The sequence below is a fragment of the Leopardus geoffroyi genome, chromosome A1 (genome assembly GCF_018350155.1).
Source record: "Leopardus geoffroyi isolate Oge1 chromosome A1, O.geoffroyi_Oge1_pat1.0, whole genome shotgun sequence".
Lineage (NCBI taxonomy): Eukaryota > Metazoa > Chordata > Mammalia > Carnivora > Felidae > Leopardus > Leopardus geoffroyi.
Window position 1 is genome coordinate 115,824,126 of NC_059326.1, and position 19,765 is coordinate 115,843,890.

General features: G+C 51.0%; 1 protein-coding gene across 5 annotated transcripts in view; it reads right to left on the minus strand.

Annotated features, from left to right (window-relative positions):
- Window positions 1-19,765, minus strand: part of NRG2 (neuregulin 2) — a 186,310-nt gene that overhangs the window by 36,323 nt on the left and 130,222 nt on the right. For all 5 annotated transcript variants that reach the window (XM_045445927.1, XM_045445953.1, XM_045445933.1 and 2 more), the window contains exon 2: window positions 1,556-1,727. In XM_045445927.1, coding sequence (XP_045301883.1) covers window positions 1,556-1,727 — 172 coding nt within the window. The remainder of the gene's footprint in view (window positions 1-1,555; window positions 1,728-19,765) is intronic.

The following is a 19,765-nucleotide window of genomic DNA, read 5'->3' on the forward strand; positions in this document are numbered from 1 at the left end:
GGATCAGGAGCACTGAGGAGTTGGGGAGCAGCATGGCAGTGACTTAAAGGTGAGGAGGAGAGGAGTTGGAAGGGTCCTGAGGCCTGGGTTGAGGCTGGCATACAGCAGGCTCTCAAGATCTATCCAGTAAATGAGTGAATGATCAGATATGTGTCCATATTAGATAGGTCATCCCCTGCCAGGGTCACAGGGCTCAGTGGACCTCTAGAACTATAAGCAAAACTGGGTGGATAAGTCACATTTTTCTCTGAAAAAAAAGGGTGGAGGCCTTCACCACATTCTGTATTGGAAGCTAGACTAGAGGCTCTGAGAAGGTGGGGACCATGTCTGGGTCAATCGCCAGTGTACGTCCAGCCTCTGGCAGAGTAGAGTGCCTGGCACAGGGCTGATGTTCCATATGCACATGTTAGATACAGAGATGAGCTCACAAACGGGCCTGTGGCCCAGGAAAAATGGGGATGGCCAAGAGTGGGACCGTGGAGGACAAGAGGCCAGAGGCAGGAGAGCAGATAAGAAACATGCAGGGCAGGGAGCAGGGTGTCTCCTGCTGGAGGGGGTGGTGCCAAGCAGCAGGCACTCCACTTCCGCGACAGCTGTGAGGAGAGCACAGGAGGGTGAGGCAGGGCCAGAGAGGGCAAGGAGGAGAGGCTAGACTGGGGCATACAGGATCAGAGCTGTCTGTGGGTATCTTGGGGGTGGTATCTAGTGTTCAGCTGGCAGTGTGGATCTGGAACTCCGGTATATATAAAAAAAAAAAAAAGTCATCACAGGGTTATCAGCTCAGAGAGGGTGAAATCCCCCACAGGTGGGGAGGGAGGGAGAAGAGGAGGGAAGCCCCTCAGACAGGAAACTTCCAGCCCTGATGGTGACTGAGAGAATGGTCAGAGGCACGGAAGGACCAGGAAAGGGGGCTGCAGAGGCAAGAGAGCAGGTGGCATCCATGCCAGTGGCTACAGAGGGGCCTGGAGGCAAGGGGCTTGGGAGGTCTGAGGTCGCCAGGTCTCTCAAGAGCCACAGCCATAGGCAGAGTGGGGGTGTATTTACAAGGCAGATTCCAGGAAGGCAAAGAGGTGTGGAGGACGACAGGGTGGAGTCAGTGGACATGAAACTGACCCTCCATGATGGTGGAGAGAAGTGGGATGGGCAAGAAGTGGAGGAGGGAGAGGTGCAGCGATGTGGAGGGAAAGCTTTCAGAAGGGAGGTGATGTGAGAGGGTTGGCATTGGAGAGAAAAAGGTGGAGGTCATCACTCATGATCTCCCAGATGCATCCTGGAACCAGTCTTTCACCGAAGATGACCAAATGTGGGCTTTCGGACACTGTGGCAGATCCTGTGAGAAGTTTTGGGGACAAGAGGGGACTTCCGCAGGTAAAGCTGAGTTTGATAATCCATCCAGAGACATTCATTAAGCATCTACAGCCTGCACGACACTGGGCCAACATAATCCAGAGCTGCAAGGAGAGATTGGGTGTGGCCAGGAAGGGGGGACCAGGGCTGGTCCCTCCTTTTCAGGGAGGATGGAGGGCAGCCGGGTGGACAGAGTGTTTTTTCTCACCTGCCGTTGCCGTACTTGATGCGAATGTCACGGCTGCGGTTGAGCTCCTTGCCATCCTTGAACCAGCGATAGGAGGGCTGAGGGTTGCCCGCTGCTGCCTCACACTTCAGTGATTGCTTCTCACCCACCTGTCCCGTCTGACTCTTCATCTTCTTCAGCTTGGGCCGGGTGGCTGTGGGGTACAAGGCAGGGAGGTGAGCACTGGTGGCAGAGGGGGCAGGCAAGTGCCAAGTGTGAGCAGTGCAGGAAGGGCCGCCCCTCCTGGTGTCATTTGCCAGTTCAATTCGATAAGCGTTCACAGAGGGCCTGCCATGATGTCAATGTGGCTACTACCTATGGGCTTTCCTTCATGCCTGGAACGGTACTAGGAATTTTATAAACATTAGCTTATGAAAATAACCCCGTGAACTCACTGCAATGATAAAGCCCCTTTATGGATGGCGAAAACTGCGGCTCAAAATGGTGACGTCGCTTCCTCAAGGTGAACTGGGATTCAAACCCAGGTTCCCTTGACTTCAGTGCTCAGGCTCTAACTGGTATCCCAGACCCCCAGGCCTAAGCTGGCCTAGAGGACACAGGCAGACCAAGATGACAGACACCGCTGCTGCCCTCAGGAAGTTCAGTCTGGTAGGAGAGCTGTAACCTGGCATTAACATCACAGCATGGTTCACAGAGGCCCAAGTTACAAAAACTGAGGGGAGCGACCCCAATCCAGGCTGAGGGAGGAGCTAACTTAGCTAAGAGCTGAAGAAGGCTAAGGGGCCAGAGCAGGTAGGAAGGGAGGTGGGCCAGGCAGAGTCAGCATTGCGGCTCAGGAGAATCCCATGCGGTCCGGCGGCTGGGCTCACTTGGATGGGTCGAGTGGAGCAGCTGTCTGGGTGATAAGCTTGGAGCTACACTGGTGGGCACAGGCCCACCTAGTGCTGCAGGCCTGCAAATGTCAAGCTACTAGAGGCTTCTCCCATTTTTCTTATACATACTTCTGTTTCCACATGCCCACTCTCCCATGCTTCATCTCCTTGTCCCCCTCCCCTCAACAACCTAAACCAAAAATAGAAGAAAAAAAAAAAAAAAGGAAAAAGTACTCTGTTCACAGGAAGGTAAGGGCAAGCCCGTGCTCCCTGCTGTGGTTTGTAATAATTTCCACTGGGACAGCCCTTCACACGTTACACAATGCCTTCACGCATGCTCTCATTTGGTCCCTGAGCTCTGTAAGGCAAGTGTCATTGCCGACATGGATGGTGAAGATGAGACTCAGAGAAGTTAAGACACTTGACCAACGCCACACAGCCAGGCCGCCACGGAGCTGGCACCAGAGCCCAGGTGTCTGGGTTTGCAACAGGTCAGGCTTGTAGCAGCCTGGTGTCTGCTTTGCAGCCCGTGTCTCTTTTGGGAGAATGAGGATCTCATTGAAATCCTTCCAACAGCAGAAGCGATGGTCTGCTGGGGCTAGGGAGTTGTCCGGTGACTGAATGGTCTAGGCTGGCTCTGGACGAAGGTGCCTGAGGGGGCCTGGCGGTCCCCCATTGAGCCTACCTCTGAGCTGCTGCTTGGAGGCAGGGGGAAGATGCCAGCCGGGAGAGAAGAGAGAGAAAGGGCTCCTGAAGCCTCGAAAACGATAAACATAGACCCCCCAAAAACAGTGCTTGTGAAACGATTTTGTTCATTTTGGAAAACTTAACAATATAGATGGATAAAAGAAGCAATCATCCATCATCCTAGTACTCAGAAGTAACGTATAGCGACACACACACGCGTTGTAAACAAATGGGTCAGTGTCAGTAACATGTTTCTTTCATTTAATGAAACAAGGCCTTTGAGCTTGGCCTTAATTATTTTTTAATACTTTGTCTATTAAAAAAATTTTTCATGTTTATTTATCTATTTTGAGACAAAGAAAGCACGAGCAGGGGAGGGGCAGAGAGAGAATCCCAAGCAGGCTCCGTGCTGTCGGTGCAGAGCCAGAGGCGAGTCTCAATCTCACGAACCGTGAGGTCATGACCTGAGCCAAAGTCAAGAGTCAGATGTTTAACCAGCTGAGCCATCCAGGCGCCCCTGTTTGTTTATTTACTTTAAATAGGCTCCACGCCCAACGTGGGGCTTGAACTCCCCATCCTGAGATCAAGAGCTACATGCTCCTACTGAGCCAGTCAGGCGCCCGTTGGCATTAATTATTAATAATAGCATTTCCCAAACTGAATTCTATAGGACACGAATATCCAGAGGGATGATAATAGGTATTACTTAAGAAAAGAGTTCCATGATCAAATCAGTTTGGGGAACAAGTGGGGAAACATGGTTAAAGAAGTATCATCACTGACTTTGGTATGATTCTCCAACCAAGGGTCTTAGAACTTTTTTTCTCAGAACCCTCAGTAGCATTTCAAGGAAATAAAGTTATGCAGAATAGCTCTAAACATAACTTACATGTATATATATTTATAGATATATACATATTTTCATATCTTCACATAAATCAAAATTCAAGAAGTGTAAAAGGGTATATGGTTTAAAAAACAAGTCTCCCTCTGGGGCACCTGGGTGGCTCAGTCGGTTGTGCCTCCGACTCTTGATTTTGGCTTGGATCATGATGCCAGTGTTGTGGGATCCAGGCCCACGTTGGTCAGGCTCCATGCTGAGTGTGGAGCCTGCTTACGACTCCTCTCTCCCGGAGCACCTGGGTGGGTCAGTCGGTTAAGCATCTGACTCTTGGTTTCAGCTCGGGTCACGATCTCACGGTTCATGGGTTCGAGTCCTGTATCGGGCTCTGCCTGGCAGTGTGGAGCCTGCTTGGGACACTCTCCTCCCTCTCTCTCTGCCTCTTCCCTGCTCTCTCTCTCTTTAAATAAACATTAAAAAAAAAGGATTCTTTCTCCCTCTACCCCTCTCCCCACCTTGCATTCTCTCTCTCTCTCTAAAATAAAACAAAAAAACAAGTCACCGTCTAACTTCTTTCCACAGCCACACAATTGTCTTTGCAGGAGGCAACCAATTTTATCAGTTCTGTTTATATCATTTCAGAGACATTTCAGGTATTTTATACAAACCCTACTGTTTACAAATTATCTTCTCGTTTTTCATGGTTGTATACTATTCCGGTGTAGGTGTATCATCATTTACGCAACCAATTCCTATCCTGGGGTATGCAGCATGTTTTCTCCCATCCCCCACAGGATTAGCAGGCCCAGAGGAACATCTTGGCAATCTGACTCAGTATATAGATCCAGTGTGTTCATCCAGTGCACGCAGTGTTCATCCTTTGTACACACCCACCGTGTACGGCTGGACACGCGGGATGGCTCTTGACTCAGACCGCCTGGATTCAAATCCAGGCTTTGCTACTTCTTTTTTTTTTTTTTTTTTTTCAACGTTTATTTATTTTTGGGACAGAGAGAGACAGAGCATGAACGGGGGAGGGGCAGAGAGAGAGGGAGACACAGAATCGGAAACAGGCTCCAGGCTCCGAGCCATCAGCCCAGAGCCTGACGCGGGGCTCGAACTCACAGACCGCAAGATCGTGAACTGGCTGAAGTCGGACGCCCAACCGACTGCGCCACCCAGGCGCCCCAGGCTTTGCTACTTCTTAGCTTTGTGTCCTCAGGCTATTGACCTAATCCTTTTGTGCCTCAGTTTTCGTATCCATGAAATACGGGTGATAATAACAGCTCCTACCTCATGGGATGATAGCTGTAAGGATCATATGAGACCATGCATGTAAAGCCAGGCTTGCACAGAGCATGAAACAAAGGTTAGCTATTATTGTTTTGTTTCTTACTATCCACAATAATTTCCTAAGGCAATCTTTCTAAAAGTGGAATTGCTGCATCAAAAGGGTATGCGATCTTCCTCATCCTTAAACATTGCCAAATTGCCTTCTGGAAAGGTTGCACCAATTTGCACTCCCACCAGTGAATGACAGTGCCTGTTTTTTCCACACCCTCACTAACATGAGGTATTATCATGTATTTAATCTTTGCCAATTAGCTAGGCAAAAGATAACGTCTCTTTGTTGTTTTAGTTTGCATTTATTTGATTCCTGGTGAGGCTGACCACTTTTTATAAATGTATTGACTCATTGTATTGCTGAATTGCCTGTTCATGTCTGTACTCTGTTTTTCTAATGGGTGCTCATCTTCTTTTTGATCTGTGAGAGTTTTATATAAATAGTAAGGCTATTAACCTTTTGCTATAATTTTTTCCCCAATTACCTGCTTCTTATATTTTTAAATGCTGGTTTGGTGGGTTTTGTGTTTTGTTTTGTTTTTGTTTTTTTTAAAAAAAATTTTTTTTTCAACGTTTATTTACTTTTGGGACAGAGAGAGACAGAGCATGAACGGGGGAGGGGCAGAGAGAGAGGGAGACACAGAATCGGAAACAGGCTCCAGGCTCTGAGCCATCAGCCCAGAGCCTGACGCGGGGCTTGAACTCACGGACCGCGAGATCGTGACCTGGCTGAAGTCGGACGCTTAACCGACTGTGCCACCCAGGCGCCCCTGTGTTTTGTTTTTGACACCCAGAGGTTTTGTGTGTATCAACCTATCAGTCTGTTGGACTTTCTGGAACATAATTATTCTAAGTATGATTAAAGTCCTGCCTCAGCATCCTTGCCCTTTGCCTACACCACACTCTCCTTCATCTACTTGCTCTGGGGTCCCTAGTCACTTCTTATCAAGAGTTCTTAATCTTAGATGCTACTGAGAAACACAGGAAGCTTTAACAATTATGTAGGTGCCTAGAACATATCCTAGATGTTGTGAATCTATCTATCTATCCATCTATCTATCTATCTATCTTTTATTTATTTTAACGTTTATTTATTTTTGAGACAGGGAGAGACAGAGCATGAATGGGGGAGGGTCAGAGGAGAGGGTGACACAGAATCCGAAACAGGCTCCAGGCTCTGAGCTGTCAGGACAGAGCCCGATGCGGGGGTCGAACGCATGGACCGCGAAATCATGACCTGAGCCGAAGTCGGCCGCTTAACCGACTGAGCACCCAGGCTCCCCTAATATTTATTTATTTTGAGAGAGAGAGAGAGTAGCGGAGGGGCAAAGAGAGAGGGGGAGAGAGTCCCAAGCAGGCTCTGTCAGTGCCGATCCTGATGTAGGGCTCGAACTCACAAACCGAGAGATCAGGACCTGAGCCAAAGTCAAGAGTCGGATGCTTAACTGACTGAGCCAGCCTGGTGCCCCTGAATATATATATTTAAAGATATATATAACATAAAGGAAAGTGCACATCTTGTAAGTATATAGCTCAGTGACTGGAGCCAAACTAAAAACATCTTCACAGGTGGCTTTCCTTTAAAGTTAGGTTGACACCTAGTGATTTAACAATCTCTTGGTCAGTTGGTGACCTCCAACTAGTCTCCTCCTCCTTCTCATAAACTGGGGATGCAGAGAGCTCTTCTCAAGTTCCAAGGTGCCTCCCCCCACTGCATGGGGAATGTTGACCTTTCTTGCAGTTCTGAGACAAAGGGGCCTCCTGCCTTCCCCCACCCTTCCGCGAGCCAGGGTGCAGATGGGGGTGATACCTGATGAGAGAAAATGGTGGTCACTCTCCTACCTTGTTTCCCAGCATGAGTCCTAACACAATAGCACACACTGGGCCTGGGGCTACTGCTAATGGTGGTGATGGAGAGGGCGTGGTTATGTTCAGACTGACTCCAGAAACAGCAGGCATAACTCCAATTTAGGGGGTCTGAGGACCTGGGGGCTCCAAAGGCATTCCCTGCCACCACTGGAAAATCCAAGGAGTCTACTCTAGTGGGAATTCTGTGTGACCTGATAGCTACTTCTTGATCATCTACTCACTTCAGAACAACCCCATCTAGTCACTTGTTCCTCATTCAATCATTCATTCATTCATTCATTCAACCTACTATATGACAGGCACTGTTCTGGGCCATGAATAGATACCAGTGAACAAGACAGATAAGATTCCTGCTCTTAGGGAACCTGAGTTTTAGTGAGGAGGAGGATAGACAACAGCAAATAATCAATAGGGACTATGAGGCAGCAATAAGCAGCAGGATGAAGTCCTGGAGGTGGGAATGAGCTTAGTGAGTTCAAGGGCTAAAAGAGGCCCATGTGGCTGGAAGACTCTGGAAGGCAGGGGGGTAGCATGAGGGGTGCCTGGAGAGGTAGGCCCAGTGACCGATGTGAGGCTATGTGAGCTAAGGTGAGAAGTCTGGATTTGTTTTTGTTTTTGTTTTTGTGTTTTTACCTCTTATGTGCCTACTAGAAAATTTTAAATTACACATTTGGATTGCATTATATTCCTATTTGACAGCAATGGCCTGAAGGATGACAAAATAAAAGTAACCATCCATTTGAATCATGCTATGTTCTTTACAAAGGGTCTTCTTTTACATTTATTAACAGTTCTTCCAAGACTTATCTGAGATATTACAAACCTTGCCTCCTCTCTAACAGTGCCTAGTTCTGGTCCCTGCTCACAGAAATCTTAGTTCATGGCTCTCTGGAAGCCAAAGATGGGTGCTTTGAAAGGGAATATGACCCTGAGAATGGGCTGCATTTTTTGTGTCAGGCAAGTTCCTTGGAGGGGAGGGGAAGTGGTTCAGGTGACAGGAAAGAGAAGACCCTTGAGGTGGCACTTGGAACAATAGCCAGAGGACCACTGCTCCCTCACTCCTGGGCCCAGAGCCCACGAGTCCATAGGGAGGAGTATGGACAATGTCCCCGAGATGGCTCAGATTTGTTTTTGTAGATGTGATGGGAAGAAATCAGAGGCTTACAAGTCAGGGAATGACCTGATCTTACTTTGTACATTTTAAGGTCATTCTTTCTTTTTTTTTTTTTTTAATGTTTATTCATTTATTTTGAGAGAGATAGCACATGAGCAGGGGAGGGGCAGAGAGATTGTGAGACAAGAGGATCCGAAGTAGGCTCTGTGCTGACAGCACAGAATCTGATGTGCAGCTCAAACCCTTGAACAGTGAGATCATGACCTAAGCTGAAGTGAGACACTTAACTGAGAGAGCCACCCAGTCTTCTCTAAGGTCATTCTTCTGCTGAGCCACGATTGCTTCTCCCACTGTGGTTTCCAGCCCTTGGAACCAGTACCAACCCCTGGGGACACGTGGGACAAGGCTATGTGGCTGTTCACACCTCAGACCTGGAGGCAGTGCTTTTGGGGCTTCAGACATGACAGGGCCAGCTCTGACTGCTGCCTGGGCACCCTCTCTGCATGGGGTCCAGTATTGTCTGCGTCTATGTTATGGCCCAGGGCCCATAGTGCATTGCTAGTGTGAGGTATGGAGATCATGGTACTGTGTCCCAAGAATGTGTTGGGGCCTGAGCTAAAACAAGCAAAGGAACAGGCTTCTTGGGATGGGTAGGATTTGTCAGGGCAAGAGCTGGAGTGACCTGGTGGGCAGGCGCTCACCCCTGACTCAGCTGACTTGTGTTTACTGAGTGCCTACTGTGTGCCAGGTTCTGTGTTTTGTCCAAGACAAATGATCTAGCTTCGTAGGGGTAACCTCTCCTACCCCTCAAGGAGTTTAGTTTGTCCCTCTCTGTTATTGTTTTGTTACATAAGAAATACATTTCTGTTGTAGAAACATTATACAATACAAGTAAGGCGAAAGAAAAGCACATCTAAATCCATTCAGTTACCTCCAGGGAAAAAACCACCATCGACATTTTCAAATATCTCCTGCAAGACTTTTCTAAAATGTTTTATGTCCTACTGTTTGGTAAATATATTGTAAAAACACTTTCCCAAATCTAGAAATATAAACCTCAATGATTCTAATGGCTGTATGATGTCTCGTTGTTCAGATGAATTGATTGGGTTGTCTCGAATGTTCTGGTAATATTAACAATACTGCAATAAACTTCTCTGTAAATTCAACTTTGTAGCCAAAGGGAGGTGTCACAGTCCTAAGGGTCTGTGTTCCTCCCCACACAGAAGGGATCTCAAAGGCCCCCCCCAGCACGTAAGAGAGTGGGCAGATGAGAGACATCGGGTAGGAGAAAGAGGAAGATCTGGGTGCACAAGAAGGGGGTCCCAAAACTGTCACTGATACCCTGCTTCCCTGTGGCTGCTCCTTCCCCCCACGTGGAAGGGCAGACAGCAAGCCGATGGCCTAGGTGGCCCTTGGTGATGGCAGTCCTCCCTTTTCCTCCCGCAGCGTCTCCTCCTCAAACCAAGCCCTCTCTGCTGAGCTACCATGCTTCTTGAGAGGTTATTTCATCCAGCCCCCTTCCTCCTGGCACAGTGCCCACCTAAGCAGCAGGACCGGTGCTCTCTGGAGTGGGGATGTGGGGAGGTCTCCTTTGGCAGCTTTAGGACAATAAGAGGAAGATCTCCCGAGGACGACCCAGGTTGCCACGAAAAGATTTCCCTTGAGGATGGGTCCTGTCAAACATTAAGACGGATCTCCACAGTTGCCACAAGCTGGGCCACACACAGGGTGTCTGGTGGCTTCTGCTTCCTCATCACCTGATGCCAAGCCAGGGCATCTGACCTGTATGTGTGTGCGAGGGAATCCCCACCAAGCATCTCACTGAAGATAACAACAGCAAGAACAACCAGGGCAGCTCCTTTCACACATCCCAGCCCTGAGGCCAGGAGGTACCGCTGCTGCCAGCAGCTTGACCTCATTCCTCTCGGCAGTGGGCGGTGGGTGCGGAGCCCGCTGAGATCTGAGAGCAAGACAGACGCCCAGGACAGGGCCAGGCAGCCCAGCCGGGGAGGACCTGGCCCGGCCTCCCTCCTAGTAACAAGGCGGCAGGGACAGCGGACTCTTAAAAGGGTTAATGACCCTCACCTCATGACTAAGGCTGAGCAGTCCCCTTTGCAGGGCAACACCTGGAGACAATGCGGCCAGCCTGCCTGGCATCAAAGTCTCCCACTGACATGCTGCTGGCAGGCTGCGGGCTGGCCCCCTCCCCACCCTTCCCCTACCCATAAAGTGACTGCAGCCTATTGGAGGTTAATTACAGACTCCAAGTTCAAATGAGAAAGAAAAGACCCACTAAAAGCACAGCTGGTTTAAGTGGGCACAGAGGGCCTACTCTGTGAAACGGGCAGCCGGGTATCCTCCCTATGGCCTGTAGAAGAGCCATTCACACTCACAGGCCAGGCCTCCCAAAGGGAGTGTCCACCCTGCTGGGGCCCCTTGGCTTTCCCTGAGCCACACTCCCTCAGCCAACCAGGCCCAGCCTGGTGCCTGGGCCTGTCCTGCCTTATTCTCACACCCGTCCAACAAATACCCACCTCCAACAATCTCTATGATATATCAGGCACCCGGCATCAGAGATAGGGTTTTGAGCAAGACAACATGGCTCCTGCATTCTGCCTCCGGTGTAGCGATCTACTGAGACTGGCAGGAGGCAGAGCCTCCCAGAAGACCATTTCCCTGCATCCCTATCAGGCCTTCAGCTCTACAGGCCAGGTGCGTGGCACCTCAGCTACAAGGTAGAGAGAAGAAGGGCCAGGGTTAGCTGGGGATGGGAGCTAGGAGGGGAGGCAGACCCTGTTCCAGGAGGGTGGGTGCAGAGGAAGGGGAAAGGAAGAAGGAGGAGGAGACAAAATCTGGAAGCTCCAATACCAACAGAAACGGTTCCTGCTTCAGAGCTTCTCCTGCCCATCCAGGAGTGCCCATCCACGGACACCCAACCATACAGTGCAAATGTAGGGCGTAAACAGGCCTGGTCTGACCACCAGGGCCAACAGTATGGCCACCCCGGCCCCCTCTGCCAGGAGCCAGGCACCCTGACAGAAATGCTGGCTTCCTTGGGGCCCTGCCAAGCCAGAGATGCTCAGCTCCTGGAGGATTCAGGCAGGTATGGGCTGCAGTCCCTAGAGTAGTCTCAGGGCTGAGATGTGGGGATATGAGCAGCAGTGATGGGGGAGTGAAGGGATGTCACCTATGTCTGGGGAACACAGCACAGGTTCACAGGACAGAGGTGCCCATTGCCGGGACAGCATATGGTGCTCAGAACAGATACATGGTCTCCCTGGGTTCTTACCAGTACTTGGGGCGCAGGCCCCAGCCACCCAGAGTTGACACAGATGAGGCACAGAGGAAGTAGCACGGCAACAGAGGAGAGAGTGGCAGCTGGGGACACTGCAGTTCAGCTCTTTGTCCCCGTCTCCTGATTTTCTAGCTTCAGCCCTTAGGTAAGTGGTTTAGCCTCTCTGGGCCTCAGCTGACTCATCTGTAAACCACTTTCTGCCTACGTTAGAGGAATGGAGGAAAAGAAGGCTCTCTATGGAGGGGCGGAAGGCTTCTTACCATTATCACCCCTTCAGCTGCTGGGGGTGGAAATGTGGACAAAGCAGAGATGACAGTCCTGGAAGGCCTTTACCATTTGCCCAAACTCTGTTTAATCTCCCCACTGGGGAAGACTGGGCTCTGGGCCAAAGTCTTGGGCCCAGCCCCGAAGAACCCTCGGAGGGGAGTGCCTGCAGCTGCTGCACAAGAGAGAGAGCCCAGAGAGAGAGAGCCAAGGAGGAGATCCCAGAGCCCCTACCCCCTTCAGGACGGGCCTGCACTTCCCACCTCCTCAGCCTGGCTGGAGAAAGTTGTTTCTGAAGTTCTGGGTCATGAGGAAATGTAGCGGGGGTGGAGAAAGGGGAGGCACCTTATACGCTAGACAAGACGGGCTTCTCAAACTGGGATACATGCAAAGCCGCAGGATGATCTCAGGGCCTCTTTCTGAAGGCTCTGCCAAGATCGTTAGTAAGAAAAAGCAGCATCTTCGTATTAAAGCAAACAGACATATGATGGGGATTTTTAAGATAAAACAAAAATGAAAGAATTCCAAGAAACATTGGATTTCAGGGGGGAAGGTCTTAGCAGGCACGATAGGAGAGACGTACAGCCCATGTGCTCACCAAATGCAGGTACCACAGTGGGTGTAGGGGGCCCAGGTTGCTGGAGGCCCAGACTCCTTCCCTGCAAATCCATCAACAAGCATGCAGAGCCTGGTCTAGGCACTCTGGGGTCTTGGAGGGCTCAGATGTGGGCCTTGGGGTCCAGGCTAATGGCGGGGGGGGGGGGGGGCGGCTGGAAGGGATTCACTCCAAAATGAATGACTGCCTAGATATCTAGTCACTGGCTCAAACAGAGCATGTGGGAAATCAGTTTCTCCATCATCTCTCTCAGACCACTCTTTCTCCTGGGTTCCCTCTTTCAGTCACCTTGTCATCTGTGACAACTGTGTCACTCTTGACTCTCTCCAAAGGTCAAGACCATTCACCTTCTACCAAGCCTCTTTACCCTCCTAACCCTCCCTTGTCTGCCTGGTTCAGGTCATACTGCTTCCTCTACCCCCAACAGCGATGCACTGGCAGTGAACATGGGGCAGATTCACCTCTATGTGCCTCTCTTCCATTCAGAAACCTCCCTTGGCTCCACGATGTCTGTAGAAGAAAGGCCACCTGCCTTCCCTGGCTAACAGCCAGAGCCCTTGGGGGAAGCTTGCTGGGTCAGTGAATAGGCCCCCTTCCCATACACACCTCTCTGCTTTCCCCCCCACAACTCCCCTTCAGGAACTGCATATTCCAGGCAAATCAAATCACCAGCTGCTCCCCAAATATGTCTATTCTGTATTCTGCTGGTCTCTGTGCCCTCAGCTCATGCTTCCCCGCCATGCCATTCCCCACACAGAAGCATAGTTGAGAGGGTCAGACGCGTAGGCCGTGGCGTCAGACCCATCTCGGTTTGCCTCTTGGTTCTGCCCAGTGTCTTGTGTAACTAGACAAGTTGCTTAATGTCTCTGAGCCTTTATTTCTTGTCTGCAAAACAGGGGCAATCTCACCCACCTCCTACAACTATGGCAGAATTAAATGGGGGTAATGTATGTCAAGAACGGCTCAGTATCTGGGATAGAGAGCTCAGTAACCAGCCGCTCTTAACCTTGATTACTCAGGATGTCCTCAGGTGCCCCTGCCCTCTCTAAACGACCCAACCAGGAGCAATCTCTGCCTCATGCAGACTCCCTGAGCATTTCCCTGCCCTATTTGGGGGCTTTCTACCTTGGGGGAAACCAAGTTCTTAACGTTCGAGACCGTGGAGACCTTGGGGAGAGGATGTGTTGGAGAATCGCTCTATTCCTGGCCTCAGGCACCGAGTAGGTGCTCACTGGTCACTGGCTGAATGAATGAGTGATGTAGAGGTGTACTGTGACAGGCGGTGAGTCACAGGGGTCCTGAGCAAGGCTGATGCGAGCACTCAGGGGAGGGTGGAGCCCCTTGACAGCTAAGCCCAGAGCCCTTTCCCACCTGACACTGCTCCCCAACTCAGCCCTCGCCTTCCCCTCAGTCCAGACAGACATCTGCTGCAGGACGACAGAGCAGGTGATGAAATGGGGTGTTTCACTGAGGACTACTCTTGCTCGGCCCACCAGGCTGCCCAACCCCAGGGGGGCCTCTGGCCACAAGCAGGAAGAGCAGCCAGGGCAGCCTTCTCCTGTGAGACTGCTCTCCTCAAACGAGGGAGGGGTCAGTGGGGTCTCCGTGTACAGGAATGACAGGGCTTGGGAATGTTCTCCTTTGTTCATGCGCCCAAGTATGTATCGGATACGCGGCACGTGTCAGGTACTGAAGGCCAAGCGGACATGATCTTGGCCCTGGTGGAGATTCCAGCTGAGTGGGCTTCACCCAGACAGTGGGATGGGTACCGTGATGGGGAGGGGCACAGAGGATAGACCCTACCCTCCCTCCTCACCTTGGGGCAGGATGCATTGTGTGGAGCAGGCAAAGCCCGAAGAATGACGGGAGTTAACCGAAAGAAGGGAAACAGCACTCCAGGCAAAAGGAATGGCAAGTTCAAGGGGCCAGGGCAGGAGACCACAGTGCACCGGGGGAGAGAAATTCTACCTGACGGGGTCATCATATGCGAGGGTGGAGACGTGAGGCTACAGCAGACCAAGGAGGGGGCAGTGCCTCACAAAGCTGTTGCTATCCTTGCCCTGGAGCCACCAAACCCCTTGCCTTGTTGGTGTGTGGACTTCTCTCTCTGGGCCTCAGTTTCCCCATCTGTACAGTGAAGGGACTGCACCATGAGCTCAGATCCAGCCTCACCTGACTCCATCAGAAATCACAGATAAGGCTGTTTCAGAGAAGTCTAAACCCATCAGCCTAACCTTCAGAAAACGCACTGTTTGGCCCCGTTGGTCTGTCCCTCCTACACACCGTGTTTGGCAGCATGTCTTCAGGACTGCACTTTATTTCCCAGCACCCTCTGTTCTGCACATTTATTTGTTCAAGTGGTTTTCTCAGCCCGAAGGTCCAGCCTGGTAGACTTTGGAGGATGGAAGGACTGGGGTTAAAAGAGTTCTCCACCACAGTCCTTCTATCCTCCAGTGTCTATCAAAACCCCATCTCCTCCAGGAAGCCTTCCAGATTCCTCTGATGGGAATGAGTCCTCCTTTCCATTCTTTGTCAGCCCTGGCCAGGGTCAGCCTTGCAATTGCAGTTAAGTCTGTCCATGCTTACCTTGTCCCACAAGGTGGCGACCCCACGCCCCAACGATGGCCCGTAGCCCCCAAGCATCATGCCTAGCACTGATGCGTTGCTTTAACACCCATGGGCCTGACAGGCCCTCTACAGGGTTCTGCTCTGGGAGGCTAGCTGCCCAGCTCCACCAGTGGTTCCCATACTTCATCACAACCAACCAGAGGGCTTGCTAAAACACACATACCGGCCCCTAGCTCCCCAAGTTTCTGTTTCAGTAGGTCAGGAGTGGGACCCAAGAATTTGCATTTCTAGCAAGTTCCCAGTTTACGCCTTAAATCAGGCTCCTGATGATCTAAACATTCATCTTTTGCACAAGGGACTTAATAGGACACCAGAAAACTACCCAGACTTGTGCCAGATCTTGCTGGACTCTCTGGACCCCTTGCTTGGTTTTTGGCTAGGCAACTTGACCCTAATAACCTCAATCTTCCCAGGAATACTTGCCTTAGGGTCACCTGAGAAGGCGAGTGCCACCTCAGGGCCTCGGAGCTGCCCTCTTGTGTCAGTGTTGTGTGGTTCTTGTTCACACCTGACTGTCCCAGTCCCACTGTGAGCTCCTGTTGAGAGCAGGGACTCAATCTGCTCATCTCAGTATCCCCTAAACCCTGCCCAAGAGCCCAGGATGTAAATGCCTGACCAGCTGATGTGATGGGAAGGACCCATTCCTACAGGTGGACAAGTGCCCCTTTCTGGTTTTTCTTGAGGGCACAAACTGGAAAAGCCAGAGCCTGGGGGGTGGGCGGTGCATGGTGAGGCAGGGCAGGGTGCAGACCCGAGCCTAGTGACCCTGCCACTAATTCGTGGCCATATCACAGGCAAGTCATGAACGCTCCTTGCATTAGTTTTCTCATCTGTAAAGTGGGGATGATAAAATAATACCTACACTTCACAGAATCAGTACTGGCATGTAGTGAGTGCTCGGTGAATGATAGCTGCTTCCCCCTCCCCCAGTGCAAGTTGGGCATGAACATGATCCTATCTCTTGGAAGGCCCTTTCTCACACTGCTGAGTTCCTACTCACCATCCAGGTCTTAGCTTAAAAGTCACCTCCTCTGCGAAGCCCTCCCTACAAATAATTCTCCTCCTCACCATACATTGCACGTTTCTCTGGCTTTATACTTGGTTCTAATCACAGGTATTTGTGTAAAGATCTGTCTGAGCTTACTGAGGGCTGGGGCTGTGATTTATTCATGTAGTAGCAGCTCGGTGAAAGTTTGTAAAACCGAATTCACAAAAATGGGTGAAAGGACGTGCAGTATGTATAGTTACCATGTGGCCAGGGCCTGGAAATCCTGATAAACGGTCACGCCAAGGCTGGGTTGGAGGAGGACAGCAAGGACACTTGACTCTGCTATTTATAAATGGTGTGCTGGAGGCTGAGAAATGGTGGGAAAACACAATGGGAACGTGATTCTGATAGACTCCTGGTCTCAAGTTTTGGCAACGCTTTGCCAGCTTTAAAGAAAAAGATAACCCTCTCTTCTCTGTGCCAACTGTCCTTTCGGGCCAGCCTTGTAAGCCAGAGAGCAGAGGAAGCTGGAAAGGTGAGTGGGGCTGACCAGGCACCCTGGGAAGCCGGCTTCAAGGCCAGGGCCAGGGCTTGTCCATGTTGGGCCAGCACCTTTTCCTCCACACACTCTTCACTCTGGTGCCACGCTAAGGTCAGGCTGTCTTGACGTGGCCCTGGAGCTTCTGCAGCAAGGGCAGAGGACAATAATAGGGATCACTTGAAGATTCCTCCCAATATCTGAGTCCAAAGTCCTCTGCTTCCCACAGAGCTGCCGCTTCTTCCTCCAGCAGCTAGCTCATGGAATCCACGTAGGTCAGAAGGCCCGAGGGAAGGAAGGGACGAGCTCATACTTTTTAAAGGGAGAATATCCCCTCTGCTTGCAGCTTGAAGCCTTCCGTGCAATTTTACGTCTGTCCCAGACCTACTGGCCACCCAGTTCCCCACCCCTTGTGACTCACTGCCCTACTCCAGCCTCACTGCTATGCCAGTCTGGAAAGACTAGAGCTCTCGGTCCCCTCGTCCCCCCTGCTGAGTGCCTGAGACCTGGGCTGAGGGCCGATGAGTCCTGGTCTGTAAACTGCTTTGAGCTGTCAGGATGAAAGACTGTTGGGAAGTACAAAGTCACTCTCTGCTTGTTGGTATTGATCCTAATGAACGCTCAGGTGCCAGGGAGCCGGAGCAGAGCATGAGGCCCACGCTGAGCCCCAGAGTGGCAGGAGGACTGCTCTAGGTGCCTGGCTCGGCAGGGTCAGCCAGGGGCCAAGGCCAGAGTTGGAGAGGGCCAAAACAAGCAACAGATGCGGCTCAGATGTGTGTGTGTAGGCACATCACCACCTCTGACCCGACCCTGGACAGCCTAAAGAGAGTAGTTTGTCCTAGAAGTCTGGATGCTATTTTTCCCAGAGGCCAAAGATGAACAAGATGGGAGAGGCTGTGCAAGGATTTCTCTGTTTCCATTCAAATGAGATGCGTCCAGAGTTCTCAGCTGGTGATGTTAATCCACCTTCATACTCCCAGGGCACCCTGGTGAAGACCAAAGTCTGGGCCCGGCCCTGCCCTGCTGGGGCAGATACAACTTCCCAATTTACAGGGAGCACCAAGGGAGAGGACCCTTCCAGCCAGCCCTGACTGGTCTTTGGGGGGGGGGGGGGGCACACAGGAAAGACCAGTGACTTAGAACCTAATTCAAAAGTCTTTCTTCAAAACCGCCTTCAGAGGTTTTCAGTTTTTGGGGGCCAGCTCCTCCCCGACCCCAATCTCACGGCTCTCCTTCCCTTGGGATTCTCAGAGACACAGGGCCTGAGGACTGAGGTTCTGCCCTTACCATGGAGAAGGTAAGAGTTGAGAGCAGAACCTATTTCCAGAAGCCCAGACAGAGGGAGGGCAGTGCCCGGGGTCACACTGCAGAGCAGGGAGTAGACCCCAGGTACAAGAGTGGGTTTATTATCCATCTCTCAATGCTGCTGCCAAGGCTGGCAAGGCCATGCCAGTGCTCTCCCTTCCCCCAATCCCCTGGGATAAAGGGAAATGGAGGGGGGGGAATGGGGGAACTGGCTCCAGGTAGGGATACCAGGCATCAGCCCCACTAACTCTCACTGAGTCATGGAGCAGAGCCTGCCCTTCAGCCCCACCCGGTACTCCTGCACTGAGGCAGAAGAAAAGCTTCTCTCCCATTGCTGGCCTGGGTGTGTGTGTGTGGGGGGGTACCCCTCCTGCTGTTTGCCAAGGAGGATATGGGGGTTTGCTGGGTGTCTGGTGGGTGGGTGGGGAGCCAATTAATGTCCCCTTCTCTTTATTCCTTTCTGCTTCCCACTTTCCAGGTCCCACCCCCACCCTCTAAGTTGAAGATTTTAGTGGATAACTTGCTCACACTCTCCATGTCTGCACCTCCCGATCTTTCAATCAAATGTGGCCCCATCCTGGCTAGGACCCCTCTCCAACTGCCCAGTGCCCATGTTCTTCCCCGCTGGGATGTTCTGAGCATGCAATAAGAGGACCCTGCAGCCTCAGGTGGGCCTAGAGGGGAATTGTGAGGGAGGCCTCCAGCTCTGTAGGCCACTGTTGACTTAAGTATTCATTCTATGGAGTTTGAAATCACACCTCCTAGTCACATCACAGACTTAAGACTGTTGCTTTTCATTGACATGGTACTTTCTCTTGGTATCTTGTTTTTGGAGCATGACCCTTCCCCATGACCCCCCCCCCCCCCCATTCCACATTCTCCAAGGTCTCCAAAGTTCCTCTAACTCAGGCCTTGGGTCTGTTTGGTATCTGCTCACCAGCGAACTCCCTGAAGGAAGGCATTCTGAAGAGCTGGCTTCCCACTGGGAAGCAGGTAATAAGATGAAGCAGAGAAGAAAAAAGACCAGGAAAGATTATAATTAGACATCAGGAAGGACTTTCTCGCCAGGGTAGAAGATTCTGGAAGAGATCATTGAGAGGCCTGTGGACTCTCCTACTCATAGTCCACACCCACCTGTGTGCTATGAATACTCTACCCCTGGCAGTAGGTATTCTCCTTTCTCTGACACTATTGATTCTCACCCATCAAAGCCCGCCAAGTGGCTTCCTTGACATTGGGAAGGTGTCCTTACCTAGTCATCTTTCCAAGGTGCCCATGATAGGATGTGTTTGGGGTAGAATAGCGGGGAGAAATGGGGTGGCTCACTGAACCAAATCCATGAATTTTGACCCTGAAAACAGGCCATCTTGAATTTCTTCAGGACTCAGATTGGGAGCTGATCCCAGTTATACCACATATGCCCAGCTTAAGCTGACTCACATACTACTCAGGGCAGACCTACTGTGTGCATTTCCTTGGGGTGGACTCCTAGACACAGGTGCGTAGCAGAAATGGGCAAAGAGGTGTTCTTTATGAAGAATACAACACAGTCCTAGCCTTTAAATTCTTCTAGCTCCTTCCTTCTACCAGGCTGATGCCAACGTTTGGCTTCTAAGCTCTTCCCAACAAAGAGACTTCAGAGGCTACCTTGCTACTCTTCCCCCCTCATTATAACGAAATTTGGAAAAGGAAAGGGATTTGGCTATATCCTCAACCACCATTGAAGCCTCCCAACTCTCAGTCTGGTGCTCTTTGGAAGCCATTTTTATGTGATAGCTCTATGTGATAGGACCTCGAGTGAGGAGGCAGAGATCCAGCAAAACGAACACACATCATTGTTGAGACAGTGCTGATTTGAAGCTTTAAG